This window comes from Myxine glutinosa, chromosome 2, assembly GCF_964187855.1.
Source record: "Myxine glutinosa chromosome 2, kmMyxGlut1.1, whole genome shotgun sequence".
Lineage (NCBI taxonomy): Eukaryota > Metazoa > Chordata > Myxini > Myxiniformes > Myxinidae > Myxine > Myxine glutinosa.
The window spans coordinates 156,066,072-156,091,571 of NC_136262.1; the positions used below are offsets into that span (position 1 = coordinate 156,066,072).

Consider the following 25,500-nt stretch of genomic DNA (forward strand, 5'->3'; position numbering starts at 1 on the left):
TTTAGAAAATCCGGAACAATCATTACAATTAATTAGAAGTTAAACTTGCAAATAATTAAATTGTAAATTAAATTAAAACTAAATATATTAAAGCAAAAATTTTTAAGATCAAATAAAATTACCATAATATCAAGATCATCACATGTGGCCCCATGCACTAAAGGGGAATGCAGGAAGGGGGAGGTAATAGGGGGGATAAATATGGGGGGGGGGAACCGGAGGGGGGGTTTGGAAGAGGCGTGTTTGGGGGGAGGGGGGTGGGGGAGGGGGCAAATTGTCTGAATAAAAACCTTGTGTGACATATTATGTGGACTCCTTGTTCAAAGTACGGAATGCCTGCTTCGTTTACACAAGAGTGGATCAAACGCTACCGGTAAGTCAACCACCTCTTGTGTGATCGAGGTAACAATTTCTTCCGTGTGCCAAGCCTCCAAAACATGTCTTCTGTTTCTGATAGGTGTGGAACCCAAAATATTAACCCGATCCCATAAAGGTGTGTGGCCTTCCTTAAGGCCGTGTTTGGCAATAGCAGATCTGCTGGGAAAATTACATTCAAATGCTTTTTGGTGTTCAGCAATACGTTGACCTAAGGTCCTCCCGGTTTCACCCACATATTCAGCTCCACAACCACAGGGCACTACGTATACCACCCCTGACCTATCCTTCCTCGGAAGCTTGTCCTTGACCCTCATAAGAGCTTGGCGAAGGGTGAAAACCGGTGTGAAACTCACCCTCACTCCTGCCGATTTCAAAATTCTGCCGACCCTCAGTGAAACCCCCGGTACAAAAGGGAGAACACACAAAGCCTTTGGTTGTTCTCTGGTCTCAGCCTGTTGTGTGGGGAAGCCCTTATCGTTTTCCTGTTGGGTAACAAGCTATCAGGATAACCATTTGCCCTCAACACATTTTGAAGATGGCCCACGTCACTCATCTTGTCTTCAAAGGTAGATGGTAACTCACGTGCTCTTTTTGAGAGGTTGTGCACCACCGACCTTTTGTGTTCCATTGGATGGCAAGAATTGAAATCAAAGTAGCGATCAGTGTGTGTTGGTTTTCTGTACACCGTTACCTTTAAGGCTCCTTTGGGATCCCTTGTTACGAGTGTATCCAGGAAGGGAAGGGCTACATTATTCTCCTCTTCCATGGCGAAATTAATGGAGGAAAAAGTTTTATTGATGGCCTCATGAGTCATGTATGATGTCCACCTCATCAGAGTGACAGATGACAAATGTGTCATCCACGTACCGGAACCAAACACGTGGTCGCACTAACAGGGCTGGAATGGTGCGCGTTCCTCCAAATCCTCCATCACCATGTTTGCAATCACAGCCGATACCGGGGAACCCATAGCGGTGCCATAAACCTGCTTGTAATATACCTCATTAAATACAAAGTAGGTGGAAGAGAGGCAGGTAGAAAGCATGTCACACACGTCCATCGGGCTTAAAGCTCCCGCAGTCTCTTTCCATCGATCATCTTCCATCAAACGCCGGTTTGCCACCTCAATCAACAGGGCTATGGGCACGTTGGTAAATAAAGACACAACATCAAACTAAACCATGGTCTTGTGTGCTTCGATGGTGAGCTGCTTCACTCTTTCAGCAAATGCTGTGCTATTGTGCATGGTTCGCTCTGTCGTCCCCACCAAATGCTTCAAAATGTTTGCCAAAAACTTGGATAGAGCATATGACGGACCATTAATACAGGAAACGATTAACCGTAGCGGAAATCCCTCTTTGTGCACTTTCGGCAGCCCGTAGGCCCTGGGAGCCACTCACTTACTGCTGTACAGACGTTTGTACGCCGCAGCTGATAGTCTTCCAGTCGCTTTTAATCTGGCAAGCATTGAGTTTAACCTGCGTTCCTCCTCCTTAGTTGGATCTGCGGTTAACCGTTCATAAGTACTTTGGTCCGCCAACATATCCTGCATTTTGTTGGTGTATACAAGACGATCCATGAGCACCGTTGCCCGTCCTTTGTCCGCTGGTAAGAACACCACATCGTCCATGTTGCGTAACTCTCGTAAAGCTTGTTGTTCTTTCGGTTCCAAATTGAAATTGTTGCGTGAAAATTGCGGAGGGCGAAGTAAAACAGCAGCCACACGTGATATGATTTCGTTGTTGGTGTTATCAAGTTTCATCATGGCAGATTCCACCCGTGATACAATGGTGTCTTTCGGAACAAATCGGGGAGTGATGGCAAAATTAAGGCCCTTCTGCAATAAGCTGGTTTGTGCCTCCGAGAGCTGCGTACTCGACCGGTTAACCACCCACCGGTTCCGAAGAATGTTCACGTCAACGATGGGAGTCATGCGATGTGTGGTTTCATCAACCAACGCTGTGGACATTCGTTGATGCCGTTTCCCCACCGATGTCCTAGTGTGCTCCGCGAAAGTGTGAACTCTCCGTTGTACTCGATCCCATAACTCGCCAGGTAGTCTTGGCGCAATAGTACGAGCCAACCGTTGCACATGGTCATACCATTTAGCGAGGCGATGGTGGCAGTTTGAAATGCGCAAACGAAGAAACCTCCATCCTGTTGCCTGCATAATCTGCTTAGCTTTCAAACCCGGCATGGGGGATATAGATCATTACAATTACAATCAATTCAAACCCGGCAAAAGAGCATTACCTTGTGGAGCGGACCGAAGTAACGAAGACACATCTTCGGTTTAACCATCTCTGTTTGGAACAGAACATTCTTCTGAAGCCTCTACATTTCAGACCCCCAATGCCGGGTTTGAAAGCTAAGCAGATCATGCAGGCAACAGGACGGAGGTTTCTTCGTTTGCGCATTTCAAACTGCCACCATCGCCTTGCTAAACGGTATGACCATGTGCAACGGTTGGCTCGTACTATTGCGCCAAGACTACCTGGCGAGTTATGGGATCGAGTACAACGGAGAGCCCACACTTTCGCGGAGCACACTAGGACATCGGTGGGGAAACGGCATCAACGAAAGTTCACAGCATTGGTTGATGAAACCACACATCGCATGACTCCCGTCGTTGACGTGAACATTCTTCGGAACCGGTGGGTGGTTAACCGGTCGAGTACGCAGCTCTCGGAGGCACAAACCAGCTTGTTGCAGAAGGGCCTTAATTTTGCCATCACTCCCCGATTTGTTCCAAAAAACACCATTGTATCACGGGTGGAATCTGCTATGATGAAACTTGATAACACCACCAAGAACGAAATCAGATCACGCGTGGCTGCTGTTTAACTTCGCCCTCCGCAATTTTCACGCAACAATTTCAATTTGGACCCGAAAGAACAACAAGCCTTACGAGAGTTAAGCAACATGGATGATGTGGTGTTCTTACCAGCGGACAAAGGACGGGCAACGGTGCTCATGGATCGTCTTGTATACACCAACAAAATGCAGGATATGTTGGCGGACCAAAGTACTTATGAACGGTTAACCGCAGATCCAACGAAGAAGGAGGAACGCAGGTTAAACTCAATGCTTGCCAGATTAAAAGCGACTGGAAGACGATCAGCTGCGGCGTACAAACGTCTGTACAGCAGTAAGTGAGTGGCTCCCAGGGCCTACGGGCTGCCGAAAGTGCACAAAGAGGGATTTCCGCTACGGTTAATTGTTTCCTGTATTAATGGTCCGTCATATGCTCTATCCAAGTTTTTGGCAAACATTTTGAAGCATTTGGTGCGGACGACAGAGCGAACCGTGCACAATAGCACAGCATTTGCTGAAAGAGTGAAGCAGCTCACCATCGAAGCACACGAGACCATGGTTTCATTTGATGTTGTGTCTTTATTTACCAACGTGCCCATAGCCCTGGCGATTGAGGTGGCAGACCGGCGTTTGATGGAAGATGATCGATGGAAAGAGACTGCGGGAGCTTTAAGCCCGATGGACGTGTGTGACATGCTTTCGACTTGCCTCTCTTCCACCTACTTTGTATTTAATGAGGTTTATGTTTATGCAGGTTTATGGCACCGCCATGGGTTCCCGGGTATCGGCTGTGATTGCCAACATGGTGATGGAGGATTTGGAGGAACGCACACCATTCCAGCCCTGTCAGTGCGACCACGTGTTTGTTCCGGTACGTGGATGACACATTTGTCATCTGTCACTCTGATGAGGTGGGAATCATACATGAGGCTATAAATATAACTTTTTCCTCCATTAATTTCACCATTGAAGAGGAGAAAAATGGAGCCCTTCCCTTCCTGGATACACTCGTAACAAAGGATCCCAAAGGAGCCTTAAAGGTAACGGTGTACAGAAAACCTACACACACTGATCGCTACCTTGATTTCAAGTCTTGCCATCCAATGGAACACAAAAGAGCGGTGGTGCACACCCTCTCAAAAAGAGCATGTGAGTTACCATCTACCGTTGAAGACAAGATGAGTGAGGTGGACCATCTTCAAAATGTGTTGAGGGCAAATGGTTATCTTGATAGCTTGTTACCCAACAGGAAAACGACAAGGGCTTCCCCACAGAACAGGCTGAGACCGAGATAACAACCAAAGGGTTTGTGTGTTCTGCCTTTTGTACCGGGGGTTTCACAGAGGGTCGGCAGAATTTTGAAATCGGCAGGAGTGAGGGTGAGTTTCACACCGGTTTTCACCCTTCGCCAAGCTCTTATGAGGGTCAAGGACAAGCTTCCGAGGAAGGATAGGTCAGGGGTGGTATACGTAGTGCCCTGTGGTTGTGGAGCTGAATATGTGGGTGAAACCGGGAGGAACCTAGGTCAACGTATTGCTGAACACCAAAAAGCATTTGAATGTAATTATCCCAGCAGATCTGCTATTGCCAAACACGGCCTAAAGGAAGGCCACACACCTTTATGGGATAGGGTTAATATTTTGGGTTCCACACCTAACAGAAACAGAAGACGTGTTTTGGAGGCTTGGCACACGGAAGAAACTGTTACCTCGATCACACAAGAGGTGGTTGACTTACCGGTAGCGTTTGATCGACTCTTGTGTAAACGAAGCAGGCATTCCTTACTTTGAACAACGAGTCCACATAATATGTCACACAAGGTTTTTATTCGGACAATTTGCCCCCTCCCCCTCCCCCCCCCCCCAAACACGCCTCTCCCAAACCACCCCTCTGCCAACCCCCCCCCCCCCCCACCTCCGCTTCCGCCCCCCCCCCTCCGGTTCCCCCCCTCCACATTTTTATCCCCCTTACAACCCCACCTGCCCGCATACCCCTTTCCCGCATAGGGACACATGTGATGATCTTGATATTATGGCAATTTTATTTTATCTTAATAATTTTTGCTTTCATATATTTACAGTTTTAATTTAATTTACAATTTAATTATTTTCAAGTTTAACTTCTAATTAAATGTAATGATTTTTCCGGATTTTCTAAACACTTGAGTTATAATCCAGCATTGCTTGCAGGATTATTTTGAGCTGTTAATATGCGGTTGATTTTTAAAATTTGGTCAGTATCAGTTCACGAGAGTGGTGTGATACGGTTTCATTGGCTGTCTAGCTTTGCCCACCCCCACTTTGTATATACCCGGTCCACTTTGCATATCAGGGGATGTTGAGATGATTTTATCACTCTTGAGGAAGATTAACGGAGGCGTGTGGCTTTGTCACATGTTGTTAATCGAAATGTTGTCATTGTTTGTTCAATTAAAGGTTCGAGATCTTACCATGGAGTCATTTGGATTTACTCCCAACCGCAAATCTTTGCATATATATATATATATATATATATATATATATATATAGCTGTGAGAAATAGTAGAAACTCCACAGTATGAGCAGGGCGTCTCATTTGCATTAAATAAATAATCGGGAGATTAAATCAGACGCGGATGTAGCTTCAGGACGTCGATCCTTAATTTTCGACAAGCTTTCGACCAACAAAGGTCTTCTTCTTAGTCGTCCCCAAGTTCCGTTGTATACATACGTATACATATATATGGCAACATAGAGAGTAAACCCAGTAGTCTAGTAGGAAGACTAGGTCCCCCTGCACCCCCCGGAGATATACTTCTAATCAGTGTTTCTAGATTGGAAAAAATGTGTAGAAAATGACTAGCTATGGCCCCAAGCTGAAAAAATGTCCCACATACCATTTTTATGCAAATTACTGCTGCCATTATCAAAAAAACGATTTTTGACATATCTCAGCCAATATTGCAGATAATTGAAAAATGAAGGTGTCTAGACCCATGTTTTGAAGGGCATAGATCATGATAGAACTATTCATAACATGATTACATGTGTCTATGGTATACTAGTATGCATATTAATGCTGTAATTACAAAATAATCAGTTTTACAAATGATAAGGATACGTTAATACTGCAGATAACTTAACATGGTACATAAGGGGTCTAAACCCAGGTATTTTCAAGGTTAAATGTCAACAAGATGCTCCTGAGTCTTGCATAGGGGCGGGACATTGGCAGTAACATTGGTACCACTCAACTTTTCTTCCCACCATTGACTTTGTATTGCGAGAGATTTTCACTTGCTTATTTAAAGGTTTCTCACCCAGCCCACGTAAAATCTACCAACTCCTGCTGTTAACTCCCAAACATATTTTTTTATGTTATCCAATCACAGTGCAGAAATGACAGACTAGAGATCCAAATTAGTGCTGCTATAGCTGCCATTTTACATTTCCATCCATGTAACATGCGCGCTCGCGCGCTCGTATCAATTGGTAATGTCGCGCGCTCGTATCAATTGGTAACGTTGATGTTATTGAATACCTCAGTTGAAAGTTCAGTCTTCCATTCCATCTGTGTGTTGTTCTTGGTATTCATCCTCCAATCTAGCCAGGTAAGATGCTAACTATAATGTTACTCACACTCTTGACTTCAGTTTCTGCATGAAATCATAAACAGGCAGAATAACAGCTGAGCCAGCTAGCACCATGTTAGCTAACGTTAAAGCTAGCCTCATCTATGTACAGTATGTTCCTAATGTCGGTGTAACTTAAACTTTTGTTAATGCCAAACATGAGACATATCTGTTGACTTCTGTATATGAATTGAACCAGAAAGAGGCACGACAGCTGAGCTAGCTACAGTAACTTAGCACAATGTTTCATTGGCCTAGATAGCTAACGTTAGTGTGGAAGAATTTAGATGTTTTAGCTATTAGCACTTTTGATGCCACTAAACATGGTTTAGTCAGCTAAAAAGTACCCTAGTGTAGAACATGACTCAGAACCTCTGTTACCTCACTGAAAACTCAGAGCCTCCTTTCACAGGCACTTTTAACATCATTCGTGATTTCTTATTTGTCATTTAACAGTGATGGTAGACATCGACAGCAAGCATGCCCAAAAGAAAACGGAGTGTAGAACCTGCAGCCCAAAGCTCTCCTCCTACATGCATCCTTCATGTACCATCCATGTCTGATCATGGGGATTTCACGCCCCTCCGTAAAATTAAAGGATCTGCTTCAGAAAAACTGCAACTGCTTCAAAAGATCCGGGATAGACGTCTCAACCAACCGCATGACTCCCCATGTCGTATGCAATCAGTATGTGATCAGATCCCGGCAACTCTTCCTGATGACCTAGAAAGAGTAGGATATCACAGCAAGTGTTATAAGCACTTTGTCCGCCACTTTCATCGTCTGGGAGATGATACAGAACCAGGGCCATCAACCTCATCATGGCATCACTCTCCTCGTAAACCAGGAGGTTCTGCTGAACCCATCTTCCCGCCAGAGTGTATATTTTGTGAGAAAGTTGAGACCAAAGATGCTCATCGCAATACTGAGAGGCCTACAACCTTCCCATCCTTTAAAAACAAAGAAAATGCATGGGAGCAAATCGAAACACGGGCTGAGAAAATGGGTCTCTATCGACTCCATCGAAAGGTGAAAAACAAAGACCTCTTTGCATGTGAGGCCAAACACCATCCGTCATGTTTTAAAGCTTTCCGCACAGCATTCTACAACTATGAGCGTGCGATTCACAGAGCCGAAGCACCAAAGGAGCAGGCTTGCATGTCAGCCGCCCATGAAAAGGCATTCAACTCAGTACTGGAACACATTCAAACCCAGGTCATCGCACGAGCATTCACACTCGGAAGCACAAACAAGAACCAAAATGTTGCCCTCCAACTTCGCCAGGGTATTCTACAGGCTTTCAGAGAGTGTAAAGACCAACCATGGCCACCAACAGCTGAAGACATGGAGCTCAATCCTGAAGACATCCTACCTCCAGACCTTGTCCGCTTTCTCAGCGTGCTAATGACTGGCAAGGAGGGCATCGAGACAGAAAAGGTGAAGCGTCTGGTCTTCTCCATTGGACAAGATCTGTGCCGTGCAGTGTCAGATGGAAAATGGAAGTTACCAAAGCACATTCTCCTCTGTGTGACTGTAAGGCACCTGTTCCGAAGCAAACAGCTCACCACAATACTACACAGGCTTGGACACTCTGAGAGCTACGATTTCGCCTTGGAGTTGGAAACTGCTCTTGCCAAGGTCCTGGATGAAGTCTCAACTTATCGTACACCACAAATTGTGACAGGAGAGGGCAACCTTGTATTCCACTGTGAGTGGGACAACTTGAATAAAACCACTACCAGTGTGCACGGCAGCAACATTGTAAACAGTGCTGGAGGCTGGAGTGACTGGTGATTGAAATGCGGTGCCTTTTTGTGTTTCAGGTCGAGGTACGTGAACTCCCCACGATCTACAGCAACCAGGAAGAGACTGATACCAGGGTGGTTCTGTACCTCCATCATGCTGCTACCATCGGATACAAGAACGCTGTAGTCAGAACACCGGACACAGACATCCTCCTGATCCTGCTCCACCATGCCCACAACATCAAGCTGACGGTGTACCTGGATACAGGGTCAGGGAAGCATCGCCAACTTGTCAACGTCTCTGAGCTGGCAGAATCCCTGGGAGAGGACTACTGTGCCACTCTCCTGGGGTACTATGTGTTCAGCGGAGAAGACTGCACCAGTGCCTTCAAAGGGAAGGGAAAAGTCGGGCCCTTGAAAAAGCTGGAGAAGAATCCCAGGTTTCACAGGGCATTCGGTGAACTGGGTGACAACTGGGATGCCAACCCTGAGGTGGAGAGGCAGTTAGAAAAATTCACCTGTGTGATGTACGGCCAGAGTCGCGAGTCATCAGTGGACATTGTCCGTGCCAAGCTGCTACGAAAAATGGTGGGAGAGGACAAGACCCTCACATCCAAGTCCAAGGTTGATCTGGCTCGCCTTCCTCCATGCCAGTCTGCCCTGAAGCCGCACATCCAGCGTGTGAACCACCGCGTAGCATTGTACAAAAGAGCCGATCAACCTATCATCGAAAAGCCAAAACCTTATGAGGAGCAAGGATGGATAAGGACTGATGAAGGACTGTTGAAACCAATGTGGTCCAGTGGTCCCATCCTACCAACCTCACTGGTGGATCTTCTGAACACAGGAGAGCACGAAGAGGAGGAGGAAGAGGAAGGAGAAGAAGAGTTTGACTCTGACGATTTCGATGAAAATGATGATGACTGACTCAGTGTAGAATCACTAATGCTAATGATGTTTATCTAAAACAAGCAAGAGAAGAGTGGTCACATTGAGTGCTAGGACTATTTTGACAGTTGTAATATTTAGAAAAATAAAACTTTGTGTTAACGTCTGTGTAGACGGACCTTAATATGAGTCTATTATTTCGTAAAACTGTGATTATTTTGTAAATAAAGCACTAATTAGCATACTAGTATACCATAGACACATGTAATCATGTTATGAATAGTTCTATCATGATCTATGCCCTTCAAAACATGGGTCTAGACACCTTCATTTTTCAATTATCTGCAATATTGGCTGAGATATGTCAAAAATCGTTTTTTTGATAATGGCAGCAGTAATTTGCATAAAAATGGTATGTGGGACATTTTTTCAGCTTGGGGCCATAGCTAGTCATTTTCTACACATTTTGTCCAATCTAGAAACACTGATTAGAAGTATATCTCCGGGGGGTGCAGGGGGACCTAGTCTTCCTACTAGACTACAGTTTTAGGACCGGCAGAGAAGATAACTGAGAAGGAGGTTGAGGAAGCGATAAAAGCAATGAAGAGTAGAAAAGCGGGAGGGCCGACGGGAGTTGTGGGAGATATGTTGAAGGCAGCAGGAAGTTGGGGTGTGAAGAGAATGACAGAGATCTGTAATCTGGTGGTGAAAGAAGGCCGCATTCCAGTGGATTGGGAACTGAGTACCCTCATCCCTCTATACAAGGGGAAAGGTGACCCTCTGGAGTGTGGCTCGTACCGAGCGATAAAGTTGTTGGAGCATGGAATGAAGGTATTGGAAAGGGCGTTGGAGAGGAGGATAAGGAAGAAGGTGAAGATCGAGGAAATGCAGTTTGGATTTATGCCAGGAAGAGGAATGACAGACGCGCTCTTTATTGTGAGGCAGTTGCAAGAGAAGTACATGGAGAAGAGGAAGAAGTTGTTTCTTGGGTTTGTTGATCTGGGGAAAGCATTCGATAGGGTTCCACGCGAAGAATTGACATGGGCATTGAGGAAGTTAGGAGTGGAGCAATGGTTGATCAGAGTAGTGATGGCAATGTACAAAAGAGCGCGCACAGCTGTAAGGACGAAGGACGGGAACAGTGGTGAGTTTGAGGTGAAGGTGGGAGTGCATCAGGGGTCGGTACTAAGTCCACTACTATTTGTAGCTGTGATGGAGGTGCTGGCTCAGAACAAAAAGGACGGTTTACCGTGGGAGTTGTTGTATGCAGATGATCTGGTGTTGATTGCGGAAAGTATGGATGGACTGAAGAAAAAGATGAACAAGTGGAAGGAATGTATGGAGACAAATGGTCTGAAGGTGAATATCGGAAAGACGTAGGTGATGGCAAGTGGTAAAGCATGTGGTGAGGTGGAAAGAACTGGGAAGTGGCCATGTGCTGTGTGCAGGAAGGGTGTCGGAGTGAACTCCATTCAATGTACAATGTGTGCTGAGTGGGTTCATCAAAAATGTAGTGGTCTGAGAGGGTCATTAACCAGTGTGGCAGCTACATTCAAATGTAAGATGTGCACAGAGGGAGCTGCAGATGGAGGAAATGTTGAGTTGGATCTTGGAGACGGCGTGAAGCTGGAAGGTGTGAAAACATTTTGCTACCTCGGAGACATGCTGAATGGAGAAGGTGGATCAGACTCGGCAACGGTTGCTCGAGTGAGATGTGCATGGAAGAAGTTTCGGGAACTGAGTGGCGTGCTGATGAGGAGGGGAATGTCGTTGAAGCTGAAGGGAAAGGTGTATGCTGCATGTGTGAGAAGTGTTATGATTTATGGGAGCGAGACATGGGTAATGAATGAAGAGCAGCAACGAAGGCTGGAAAGGGTGGAAATGCGAATGGTTCGGTGGATGTACGGAGTATCGTTGAGAGAGAGGAAGACAAATGATGAATTGCGAAAGTTAATGGGAATAGAGCCTGTGATTGATGCTGTGAAGAGGAACAGGTTGAGATGGTTTGGTCACGTGTTGAGGAAGGATGAAAGTGACTGGTTGAGAAGAGTGATGGAAATGAATGTAGAAGGAAGTAGAGGATGGGGAAGACCGAGAAAGACTTGGCTAAAGATGGTGGAAGAAGAAATGCGGGCAAGGGGGTTAACAAGGAGAGATGCAGAAAATAGGGCAAAATGGAGAAGATTGTCATGGGGACCGCAGGGCTAACCCCCACTCTAGCAGGGAAAATGGCCTTAAAATGCATGTTGTTGTTGTTGTTGTTGTTGTTGTATAAATACGAAACAAACAGTTCCACTTCCTTCATGTACATGAAACAGTTCCGTCGAAGTCTTTCACGAACTGGTTGGTCATACCGAACCTTTGACTAAAGGCAATTTGGAAAGGAATTCTAACTCGTTCAGGGTGCCGGGTGATATCTTGCCTCGTCTTTGCAAAAGACACCATGGGATCTTTAACGTGCACCAACTTATGCTCGTTGATGGTTACCTCACTAAGCCTCCATCCAAGGGCGGAGCACTTTGTGAAACAAAGTAATGTGAGAGTTTGTAGTTGGATCAGGAATTAAATCCAGGCTCGACAGCTCAGAGGCAAGTGCTGAACCTCTGGACCGTCCTACCAGCCAGGAAATTGAGTGATGAATAAGTTTTCGTAGCACCTACCAACCCAAAAAGCATCTGCACCCTCTATGATTGGTGATTCATTGGCAGGATGTTGTGGTGATTCAGTCAGACCCCAGACTCCATCTGTAGTCATCGCTCCTTGTAATGCCCTTTGGAATTCTCCTTCACCATTACTTTCCCATGGAGAACCTTGCTTAGCAACGAGAAAACAGGTTCATAATGCTGATCTATTGCTTTTGTCTCATCTTTTTTGAATGTTGAATTTCTACCATTACTCACAGGTGGTACCCCAGGTAATCAAACTACACTTTGTTCTATACATGTTTATTACTTATTACATACCATATTTGAGGTTTATTTTGTATACCATCTTTGAGGTTTCGGATGGGAATGTTTGTTGGCTCATGTCTGTTATGGTCCGACTTGCCAGACCTGATGTTGTGGAATTTGGAGTTCAAGGGTTTTGACGATAACTGGCTCACACATCACAAAAGACACCGTGGGATATTTCATGTCCACCAAGTAATGCTGGCAGATGGGTTCTCCGGCCTTTCAATGCAAAATTGATGGATCAACCCGCACGCAAAGCATCAGTATGACAATTCATAGCAGGGCCAATATTTGAACCTCGGCGAGACAGCTCATAGGCCGGTGCACATCCCTCTAAGTGTAAGGTAAAAAGTGTAACATACAGTCACGTGAAAAAGTAAGTGTGTAAAGTTTTGTGAAAAAAAAACATGAAAAGTTTTGACTTTTTCAACATATTTCAACATGCAGCTATTTGATCTTCATTTCATCAATATTGATCGATAAAGGTGATATAATATAACAAATATCATGAAACATTTACATTTTGTAGTCCATTGTATAATTTAAATAAACATAAATGCAAATTTCACATGTGGAAAAAGTAAGTACACCCCCATGAAATGGTTTTTAACTTTTTAACATATGTGGACATTTAAATATTTGATCTTCATTTAAACTATTTACAGATAAAGGTGATCTAATTGAACAACAAACAATAGTGGGGCGGCTTAGCCCAAATATTCAAAAGAATTGTGCATTTTGTGATACAAGCACCAAATTTGGCACAAATGTACATTAATATGTTGCGAACATTTTCAGATATTGGGCCACTTGAAATTCCGTAATTTTTTTTTTCAAATTTTTTCAAATTTCGTAATTTCAAATTTTTCGGGTGACACCGTCACAATTTCGGTCTTCGAGGCCGGCCGATAGGCAAAGTGTGACCGGAAGGGACGAGGTTATCCTGACCACGTGGCCCTCGATCTGGGAAGCGAGAGGCGTTCCATTAGTGGACGCGCCCCTCACGCCCGACTTTTGAGCGGCCCCGGCAGGCCGTTTGTTTTGACGTTCCGTGACAGGCCCCGCACCCCCACCTCCGGGCCGACCGGAAGCTTGTGCTGAGTACATCATACCTGAACAACTCAGTGAGGCAGAACACAGCAGTGCACACCAGGGTGACCCCTTCAGTGCATAAACCAATTAACCTGTCCACTGCAGGGCATATAGAAATGAAGTTATTTTCTGCATATAATAATAATATAAGTTCAGTTCTATATAACAATTTCTGTTATCACCACTACCACTACAACTACCACTACAACTACCACTACTACAAGCTTTGTCTGGAATTTTGTGGACTAACAGACAAACAGACATACAGACAAGCTGGGATCAAAACATTACCTCCTTCCACCATTGAGTGTAGAGGTAAACATCATGGAAATTATATCATGCCCTAGATTTAATTCATGCTTACCCGTGTATTTGCTTCACTGGTTCACAAGGTCTTTTGCATACATGTAATTCAGACTCTCGTCTTCATTGCTGACCACACAATGTTCGCAACATATTAATGTACATTTGTGCCAAATTTGGTGCTTGTATCACAAAATGCACAATTCTTTTGAATATTTGGGCTAAGCCGCCCCACTATATCGGCCGGCCTCGAAGACCGAAATTGTGACGGTGTCACCCGAAAAATTTGAAATTACGAAATTTGAAAAAATTTGAAAAAAAAAATTACGGGATTTCAAGTGGCCCAATATCTGAAAATGTTCGCAACATATTAATGTACATTTGTGCCAAATTTGGTGCTTGTATCACAAAATGCACAACAGGTTTGCTATGCTGCTACACTACAATGAAGAATTGACTTTGCAATAATTTATTCAACAAAAAATTGTTGCACAACATGCACAGCTCGTTTCAAATCCCCCCCACAACATCTCGATGGGATTTAGATCCGGGCTTTGACTTGGCCATTCCAGAACCCTCCATTTCTTTCTTTTCAGCCATTCCGTGGTGGATTTACTGATATGTTTAGGGTCATTGTCATGTTGCAAGGTCCACCTTCGGTTGAGCTTCAACTTTCCGACAGATGGCCTCACATTATCCTCAAGCACCCTCTGGTACATTGAAGAATTCATAGTGGATTCTATGATGATGAGCTGCCCAGGCCCTGATGCAGCAAAGCTGCCCCAAACCATGATATTTCCACCACCATGCTTTACAGTTGGTATCAGGTTCTTGTGGTCAAATGCTGTCTTTGGTTTTCGCCAAACATGGCTTCTGGTACTGTGGCCAAATAGCTCGACCTTTGACTCATCTGTCCAGAGCACATTGTTCCAGAAGTGCTGGTCTTTGCCGAGGTGTTCATTGGCAAACTTTAGTCTTGCCCTGATGTTCTTTCTGAACAGCAAAGGTTTCCTCCTGGCACACCTCAAATGTAGATCAAATTTGTGCAGCCTCTTTCTCATGGTAGACTCGTGCACTTTGACATCAACATTGTGAAGAGCTACCTGTAGGTCCCGTGATGACATTCTGGGGTTCTTCGAGACTTCTTTAAGCATCTTGCGGTCTGCTCTCGGGCTGAACTTGCTGGGGCGGCCTGGCCTGAACAAGTTGGCAGTTGTTTGGAATCTTCTCCACTTGTAGATGATCTTCCGGACAGTCGAATGATTGATTTCAAATTGTTTGGAGATCTTTTTAAATCCCCTCCCAGACTCTTAGGCATCTATAACCTTCTTTCTGAAGGCCTCAGAGAGCTCTTTTGATCTCGGCATGGTGACGCCGCGCACTTCAACAACAAAGAGCAAACCAAACTAAATGTCTGAGGTTTAAATAAGACAGGTTCCTCCAAGATCCTCTCTAACGATGTTCTAATCATTTGCACCTGAGCTGGTGCACCTGATTCTAATTTTAGGTATTTGAAGTCGTGATAAATGTAGGGGTGTACTTACTTTTTCCACATGCGAAATTTGCATTTATGTTCATTTAAATTATACAATGGACTACAAAATGTAAATGTTTCATGATATTTGTTATATTATATCACCTTTATCTTTCAATATTGTTGAAATGAAGATCAAATAGCTGTATGTTGAAATATGTTGAAAAAGTCAAAACTTTACATGGGGTGTACTTACTTTTTCACGTGAATAAGTATAATTTGGAACATGTTGTATAATAAATACTGGACAGGAGAGTTCCCACTGCTGCCTGATTTACTTGTGGACAACGTAATGCATTCGCAACACACAACGATTTTTCAAATCTTAATGTCTTTTTTAAATTAAATTCCATATTATTGTCAAATTTGGTCATCTCAGAACTACCGGTAGTTATTGGCTACCGGTCGCCTAACCCACCTAGGTCAGGAACATGAAACTGAACTCTTTCATCCATTAAGTGAGTTTTACATGAAGTGCAGGAAACAAGGTTAGACCCATCTGTCCCTGTAAGTGTAAATGGATTTGTTATTGTCCCTTAATCCGTTTCTGCAGTTCCAAATCCGTTGAGTCTACTTACACAATGTCTGTTGTTGTCCTTTCTTTTAATCGTTGTGTCCGCATTTCATCAACAGTCGAACGTCTAACTACATGTTGTTGTTCCTCCCTTTCACGGTTTCCCAATGTCCAGTGAGTGTTCAAAGTGTTTTTAATTGAGCTGTGTGATGTATTTCGTATCGCATGTACTGTACTCACTGCAAGTGAAAGAGTCAATAAACTATCAAGAAAAACAAATCGAAACTAGATGGTATTCATAGAATACTTACACTGCGCAGTCAACTTGGTGTGACCCAACTCTTCTATTTTTGAACGTTTCTTTTTTTTTGATCCAATATGGCTGCCAGACCACGTGAGCGATGACATCATAAATTTATATTCTCTAATATAATTGTTGCATGTGTTACATATTTATGTGAATGTATGTGAATTACTATTCAGGTCTTTGCTTATCAATGTGGACTCGATTAAAGGTTGTGGTGATTAAAGGGTCAGGAGCCCTTCTGGGAAAAAGGAGACCGGAAACGGAAGAAGAAAAGACACGAGGTCCTGGAGAAGCGACGATTCTTCTTCTTCCTCGCCGAGCTCGGACGCGAGCGGTATCGATTGAGCAACGTAACAGAATCGGCGTTAAAAAGCCCGTCTGGCGAGAGGAGTTACCGGGACGTGTAACTACCCTTTGACACGTCAAGTCGCCGTGGGTTCGTGCACGGAACCAAGCAGCTGGCACAGTTCGCCTCACCGTCTACAAGGCCGCGTACGGGTCGCACCTTGGGCCGCGCGCGCTGGGCAAGCCGCGTGTTGCTTTGCCTGCTTTGCTGTACCCGCTTTGCGTGGCCAGGAGGTGCGCGCTGCAGCCGTTGTTCCCGGTACGGGACGTGCCCGGTGAAAGCACGTCAGGAAGGGTCCGTTCAACCGCCCACGTGCGGAGATCGAACTACCGGAGTACGGAGACATTGAGAGAGACATTGACCATGGAGGGAGTCGGGAGTGGGGCTCACGTGAGGAATGTATAAGATGGCCATCTTAGAGTTATTATAGATGAGTTTACATCTTTGTACTATTGATTGCTGATTGTGGATGGTTGTTGATTGCTCGGGGAATATATCATTGATTATTCCGGATCCTTGGTGTGGGGTTTCTTATTGATTGGAATTCAGATTTATGCATTACGAAAGAGCATAAATAATAGATCTTTCTGGCGGAGTTCCTCTCACGGTCCGGAGGTCACCGAGACCAGGTAGTCACCGGGAGGACCACGTAACAGAATTGGGGGCTCGTCCAAATTACGATTTGCGCATTCGCAATTGGGTCTACGTCCGGGATTTAAAATTGTATAACATAATAAAATAATAGTTTTTATTAATTAAAATTAATTAATTAATTATTAATTGGTAAATTTTTGAGAAATTGTGGTAAAGTCTTGGGTGAAGGTTAACAGGTGTTAACGATAGTCACCATGGCGTTTGTTGCACAGAACTTTGCGGTAACACCTAGTGAGGCACAGTTCCGAGCGTTACTAAAAGCGGACCTCTTGAAATTGGCCAAACATTTTAACTTGGAGGTCCGAACTAATTTGAGGAAGGCAGAGTTGCAGACCACGGTGATACAATCTATGGTGGGATTAGGAACATGGGACGAGTTAGCCTGGGAGTGGCTACCCGAAGAACCAGAAGACGTTGAGCTCCGGAAACTGGAGTTGCAATTACGGAGCCAGGAACGGATCAAAGAAGAAGAAAGGAAAGCAGAAAAGGAAAGAGCAGAAGAAGAAAGGAATGCAGAAAAGGAAAGAGCAGAAGAAGAAAGGAAAGCAGAAGAGAGGAGAGAAGAGAAACAAGCAGAGGAAAGGAGAGTGGAACGAGAACTCCAGGAAAGGTTAAAAGAAGAAGAAAGGAAAGCAGAAAAGGAAAGAGCAGAAGAAGAAAGGAAAGCAGAAAAGGAAAGAGTAGAAGAAGAAAGGAAAGCAGAAGAGAGGAGAGAAGAGATACAAGCAGAGGAAAGGAGAGTGGAACGAGAACTCCAGGAAAGGTTAGCAGAAGAAGAAAGGAAAGCAGAAAAGGAAAGAGCAGAAGAAGAAAGGAAAGCAGAAAAGGAAAGAGCAGAAGAAGAAAGGAAAGCAGAAGAGAGGAGAGAAGAGAAACAAGCAGAGGAAAGGAGAGTGGAACGAGAACTCCAGGAAAGGTTAGAAGGGAGAAAAGCAGAGGAGAGGAGAGCTGCAAGGGACCTCGAAGCAGAGGAGAGAAAAGCGGAAAGGGAATTAAAGGAACGTGACATGGAGCTTCAGCAAGAAATTAAATTCAAGGAGCTGGAGTTAATGAGAGAACGGGGAGAGGTACCACCCTTGCTGACGGGGTCGACACCTAGCCAGAACACCTGGGATGTGGGCAGACATGTGAGGCTGGTTCCACCCTTCAGTGAAAAGGAAGTCGCTAAATTTTTTCCACACTTTGAGAAAGTGGCTAGACAGTTAAACTGGCCAGAGGAGGCCTGGACCATACTAGTGCAAAGTGTGCTGGTGGGAAAAGCTCAAGAGATTTATTCGGCGCTACCAATGGACCAATGTGCAGATTATGAGGTATTGAAGAAGCACATCCTCAAAGCCTATGAGTTGGTTCCGGAAGCTTACCGGCAAAAATTCAGGAATGCCAGGAAGAGGGAGAGTGAGACCCATGAGGAGTTTGCCAGAGTGAAAGAAAATATGTTTGATCGGTGGTGTGAGTCAAAAGGAGTCGGGAACGACTTCGAAGCATTGCGTGACCTGATGCTGGTGGAGGAATTTCAACAGTGTGTCCACGAGGACATCAAAGTGTACCTGCAGGAAAAGAAAGTACCGAAGTTGTGGGACGCAGCCACCCTGGCAGATGATTATGCCTTAACACACCGGATAGGGGTCCACGAACCTAACTCCTCGCCTAGATCTCCGCAGGGGAGGTGGGGAACAGCAGGTGCGGAGAACGACAATACATGGCGGCGGCCTCGAGAGGATTATGGGGACAACGCGGATACCCCACCTGTTCGAAATCAGAGGGCTGCGGGCCCAAGACAAACTTATTTTTCGGGGGGCCCGAGGCAGACCACGAGTTTTTCCTCCGGGCCTACTTGCGCTTTTTGCAAGAAACCTGGACACTTGATGTCCAGTTGTTACCTCATGAAAAGGGAAGACCCAGAGCGGAGTCCGACTAGTACAACTCCGAATGCGATGGCAAATGTAAGAAATCGCCCACAGAAGAGTTACCAACCATTTATTTATGAGGGGTTGGTCTCACTCAAGGGAGACTTGACTAGCCCAAGACCGGTTAGGGTTTTGAGGGACACAGGAGCCCATCAATCCTTAATGCTTGAAGGCATTTTGCCATTGTCAAAGAGTACCGCAACTGGTGATAGTGTTCGGTTACAAGGGATCGGTGGCTGTGTTAGTGCCCCACTTCATGTCATCCATTTGGAATCCGATTTGGTGTCAGGACCGGTCACCGTCGGTTTACAAGCCACGCTTCCTGTAGAGGGAGTATCTGTGATTATCGGAAATGATTTGGCCGGGGGGCAAATTTATGGTAACCCGAGGGTTGGTAAAGAGCACAGCAGGGAAAATAACACCCCACCAGCTCGGGATGGCGACAAAAGTTCCAAGTTATTTGTAGGGGGACTGAACTTCAACACAGAGGAAGAAGTTCTGACCTCTGTCTTCAACAGATATGGGCCGCTGGTGGAAGTGCGGGTGGTAAAAGACAGGGAAACGCAACGGTCAAGAGGGTTCGGCTTTGTCACGTTTGCAAGCACAAGAGACGCCAGAGAGGCAGAGAAGAATTGGAGTGGTAAGGATTTGGAGGGTCGGACCATAACAGTCGGGAAGGCATTTCGTAGGCGTCGAGAGGTCTACAGAAGAGGACCACTTGGCAGGAGTTTTGGGGTTGGCAGCAGCCGATATTACTATGGAGGCTCCCAGAGTTACGGCACCTCCCGAAAGAATGAATGTCAGAGCACTGGCCGAGAAGGAGACCACCAGTCAGGTAACGGCTGGGACAAGGGGTCCCACCGTAACTGTTAGGAGTCTGGAGAAGTTGAAGCACTATATACGGGGGAGCCGCCGAGCCGAGGCTCCTACACGGACTAACCGTGAACGCCACGTTCTTAAAGGCGTCCATGTAATGAACTTTCCTCCCCGGACTAACCGTGAACTCCAAATTCCTTAAGGCGTCCATGTAGGAATACTCCGCTGGGCCTCCCGAAAAAGTGCTATAGAGAGGTTTAAATTTGGGGGCTTTGGGTCACCACCTCTTAACCGTCATTCAAAAGAAACTAGAAGTGGTTGACGCTTGGTCCAGAGGGAATTAATCTAGGGGATTGTGTGAAATTTTGTTGCTTTATTTTTAAGTGATGACTGTGCCTGGGGGGAACTGATGAGTTGGGGGGGGGGGGGGTGAGTTATCTGGTTTGTTTATCCAAGTTGGCCGGCAAAGAAAGTTTTCGCTGGGTTCAAACTTTCTTTCTTGAAGGGGGGGAGTGTTACATATTTATGTGAATGTATGTGAATTACTATTCAGGTCTTTGCTTATCAATGTGGACTCGATTAAAGGTTGTGGTGATTAAAGGGTCAGGAGCCCTTCTGGGAAAAAGGAGACCGGAAACGGAAGAAGAAAAGACACGAGGTCCTGGAGAAGCGACGATTCTTCTTCTTCCTCGCCGAGCTCGGACGCGAGCGGTATCGATTGAGCAACGTAACAGAATCGGCGTTAAAAAGCCCGTCTGGCAAGAGGAGTTACCGGGACGTGTAACTACCCTTTGACACGTCAAGTCGCCGTGGGTTCGTGCACGGAACCAAGCAGCTGGCACAGTTCGCCTCACCGTCTACAAGGCCGCGTACGGGTCGCACCTTGGGCCGCGCGCGCTGTGCAAGCCGCGTGTTGCTTTGCCTGCTTTGCTGTACCCGCTTTGCGTGGCCAGGAGGTGCGCGCTGCAGCCGTTGTTCCCGGTACGGGACGTGCCCGGTGAAAGCACGTCAGGAAGGGTCCGTTCAACCGCCCACGTGTGGAGATCGAACTACCGGAGTACGGAGACATTGAGAGAGACATTGACCATGGAGGGAGTCGGGAGTGGGGCTCACGTGAGGAATGTATAAGATGGCCATCTTAGAGTTATTATAGATGAGTTTACATCTTTGTACTATTGATTGCTGATTGTGGATGGTTGTTGATTGCTCGGGGAATATATCATTGATTATTCCGGATCCTTGGTGTGGGGTTTCTTATTGATTGGAATTCAGATTTATGCGTTACGAAAGAGCATAAATAATAGATCTTTCTGGCGGAGTTCCTCTCACGGTCCGGGGGTCACCGAGACCAGGTAGTCACCGGGAGGACCACGTAACACATGGATCACGCTCAATACATTTCAAACGGATCAGACTAAGCGTTGTCCCTTTCGAATTATGACGTCATAATTATGGCACCAATGATGTCATCGTTTACAACACCTATTCCCAATATGGAGTTATTTACAATGAGCCGTGTTTAAATTTTTTCCTTGCAGCGGTTTTGGAGATATAGAGGTGCAACATTTTTCGGTTTTTCCAAGATGGCGCCTGTACCACGTGACCTATGACGTCATAATAATCATTAAAATATTCTACAGGATGAGGCGCTCCTGTGGTGAAAATCTCATGTCAATTGGACCAACGGTTGTCTCGAAAATGAATTTTTGAAATGCAGACACGTACGGGCACACGGCACATGTATGTAACTGAATGCTTAACCCCGCTTTTCGCTTCGCGAGCGCAGGGTAACTAGAGAGACACTCGGTAGAGAGCATACCTCTGCCAGGCTGACAAGTTCACGGTTTGTATCCTACTGATGGGTCAGATTTGGATTCGGACCTGAACCAAAATCTATTCGGCTTATTCTTGTCATCTGCCCAACTCATCCACCAAGTTTCTTCCGAATCCGTCCATAACTTGAAATAGCAGCCATATATCGTTTTTGGCCCTATCTCTCAATGATGAAGAATCACTTACATGTTTTTTTTTTAAATTCTAGTCATATTTATGAATACAGCTACGAGTACTATTACTGTATTACGACTACTACTACTACTACTACTACTACTACTACTACTACTACCTTTCTGGCACCATTTAATGCCAACATGTGTGGTTAGCCGTAGGAAGTGGATTGGCCCAAGTCCTTCATGAAAAGGCAGGGCAGGCCTGACATATGACTGCAGTTGATTTAGTCGAAAATTTGTTAATTTTTCGTCAAGAGGGTGTTGGCAATAACTCACCTATACTCTTCACAAAATGCACTGTGGTATCATTAACATCCACCAGCTAATGCTTTTAGGCTCCCCTGGCTTAACATCCCTTGAAAGGATTGTGTTCTCATTGATGCAGCATCCTGCCTGTGAAACACCACGGTGACAATTTAGGTCGGATTAGACAGTTCTTAGATTAGACAGATTCTAATTTTATTAGATTAGACAGATTAGACAGCTCAGATTCGATAGCTCTTAAATTAGACAGATTCTAATTTTATTAGACAAGCAACAGTACCCGCCCTATGGGTGGGGCTTCAATTGGGAAGCCCAAATGAAGAGGTAAATATCAGAAATTGAGGGCTTTTTTATTTTAAACGATTCATAGAAACATCCGTTGAATCATATCACACGCAAATCATCAAAATCTAAACAGTACATGGCTAAACAGTACATGGCTAAACAGTACATGGACGATCACGTACCACGTACGTCTCGCGTCTCGCTCGCTCTCATGTTGTCCCGATAATGATCCTTCCGCAGGTTCACCGACGGAAATCTTGTTCCGACTTTTACTTCCTCTAGACAGTCAAGTTCGCTCATCTTTACGGTGCACCGGCACGCACCCAGAACGGCCCGTGCAGGGGCTGATCCGAGGATCTCATCAAACCGTCTGATCGGTAGTAGCGACGGGCGGTGTGTACAAAGGGCAGGGACTTAATCAACACGAGCTGATGACTCGCGCTGACTGGGAATTCCTCGTTCGTGGGACACTGTCTCAAGCCCCAGTCCCCATCACGGATGGGGCTCAGTGGTTTACCTGAGCCTGACGGCGAAGGGCAAGGTACACGCTGGCCCGTCCAGTGTAGCGCTTGTGCGGCCCCGGACATCGAAGGGCATTAAATGTTCATTAAACATTAAACATTCAATAAACATTAAACGTTCATTAAAGGGTTATGAAACAAAAAACATTACGAAATTACGTTCACACCATCACGTCAAACACTACCGTGAATACATACATCGTCACAACATCGTCACAATGAACGTTATGTGAACGCGAATGTTGTGCGGGAGTCGAAACCTGAGAATGCTGGAGACCAAAGCTAAAATTGGGAAAACTAAATAGCCTATTTTACTCCTGGAGATCCCAGGATTACCCACACAAAATATCTTTGCAATCGGTTCAGCAGTTTTTACGGTACCTTCGAACAGACAGACAGACGGACATTTGGTGAATTATAGTAAGATCGTCACAATGAGAACATCGTCACAATGAACGTTATGCGAACGCGAATGTTATGCAGGAGTCCAAACCTGAGAATGCTGGAGACCAAAGCTGAAATTGGGAAAACTAAATAGCCTATTTTACTCCCAGGGGTCCCAGGATTACCCACCCAAAATATCTTTGCGATCGGTTCAGCAATTTTTACGGTACCTTCGAATAGACAGATGGATATTTGGTGAGTTATAGTAAGATTAGACAGATTAGACAGTTCTTAGATTATACAGATTACAGTTCTTAGATTAGACAGATTTTAATTTTATTAGATTAGACAGATTAGACAGCTCAGATTAGACAGGAATCGAACCCGGATTAGACAGCTCAAGGGCAAGTTCTCTACCTCTTCACAATTGTGTATCAACAAAGAAAACCTTTAAAGACTTGTCTTGGGTGAGCGTAAGCATCTTGTTTGTATAAACCTTGCGAACCCTCGTCTTAGTAATCCAATCCAAAAACTGTCCAATTCCTACCCCTCGCTAGTTTCAGTGTTTTCTCCTCTTCTTCCTCTCCCCCCCTGTTTGTTCATTTTTGACATTTGTCCCACTGTCAGTTCTGCCTTGCTCTTCCATGAGCCTCACTCTGAAAAACAAAACAGTCCATACTCTTTGCAGAACATTGGTGTTACTGAACCAGTCTCTTTTCAGAGATTACACTGGCTGGTTCTTCATTGCCTTTGGCAGGTGTCATCATGGCAGGAATTTGGAACTTGGCCAGGGTGTTGACACACGATGTCCTCATCTTGCGAAAGACACCGCTTGATCTTTAATGTACATCAGCAAATGCTGGGAAGACCAGGATCCAAGCTTATCATCCCTTTGATGGATGACTTACTCAATGATGCAACCCCTGCCTGTGAAACACCAGGGTGGCAGTTTATTGTATGGTTAAACCCAAATTAGACGGCTCAAAGGTGAGTACACCTCTGAGCTGTACTCTCAATCCATTCCCATGACTCACCTGGGTTATTGTGTCAGCCCATTAAATGGCTATAATCATTGCATACTGCCCCTTTTGCATCGTGATTCAGATTGAAGATCTTTTTCCTCACCACTACCCCCTGCCCCTAGCACCTCCATTGCCCTCCTTTACCAATGACTCTCTGCCTACAGGAAGCAATTCCAGAATTGAATTTTGGACCAATGCGGATCACACAGGAGCCTATGCAGGTGTGTGATAGGCCTTCAAGGAAGCAGACAACAATATAGCTAACTGGCACCAGTGTGTGTTGAAAAGTTTAAGAATAATTTCCCTTTTTTTTTTACAGTTTCAGATGTGCCATATACAGATACCAGCCTGGATAAAAGTAAATAACAAACAAACAAAAATAACAAATGCACACACACGCACACACACACACACACACACACACACACACACACACACACACACACACACACACACACACACACACACACATTGATCGAAATAACATCTAGATTTGGTTGAATACATAATAAGTGCGACAGACTACTGAATCCAATTTGTAAGCAAGCATGAAGAGACAACATACCAGAGAAGGTATCCCTAACCCACCTAGCAAAAAATTCCAAACAGGTGCGAATGGAAGATTTCACACAAGAAACCAAAATAATGAGTGGAGCTCCAACAATTGCAAAAAAGAAGAAAGAAAATATGAAACAAAATATTAACAGATACAACGCCAACTGGGAGAACTATAGAAGAGCAGGAAAGTATTTTAAAAAAAAGAGTTGGACAAATTAGGAGTAGACAGATAAGCCTCTTTGGAATGGCTAATAAGAAGTCAGCTCAACTGGGATGGAGAACGAATCATTATGAATTCCCAAGAACAAAGACACTACACCAATGGCTTTAAGAAAATGGTGGGACTGAGTCAATTGGGCAAGTGTAGGTTCTGCAAGGTGGAAACAAAAAGTACGAGTCACCTCCTATCGGGATGTAAAAAACTCATGTCAGAGCAGCTGTACACCCAAAGGCACACCAATGTATGTCAAGTAATCCCCTGGCACATCTGCAAAAGTCTCAATGTTCCAGTTCCAGAAAACATGTGGAAACATGAACCAAAAGCAATCGCTGAAAACAAGGAAGTTATGCTCACGTATGACATAATGATCCCATCAAG

The 25,500-nt window shown here is 45.0% G+C and overlaps 1 protein-coding gene across 1 annotated transcript in view; it reads left to right on the forward strand.

The window, feature by feature from the left end:
• LOC137422247 (high affinity cAMP-specific and IBMX-insensitive 3',5'-cyclic phosphodiesterase 8B) overlaps window positions 1-25,500 on the forward strand; it is a 250,684-nt gene that overhangs the window by 64,281 nt on the left and 160,903 nt on the right. The window contains exon 2 of the mRNA XM_078771846.1: window positions 24,509-24,565. Coding sequence (XP_078627972.1) covers window positions 24,509-24,565 — 57 coding nt within the window. The remainder of the gene's footprint in view (window positions 1-24,508; window positions 24,566-25,500) is intronic.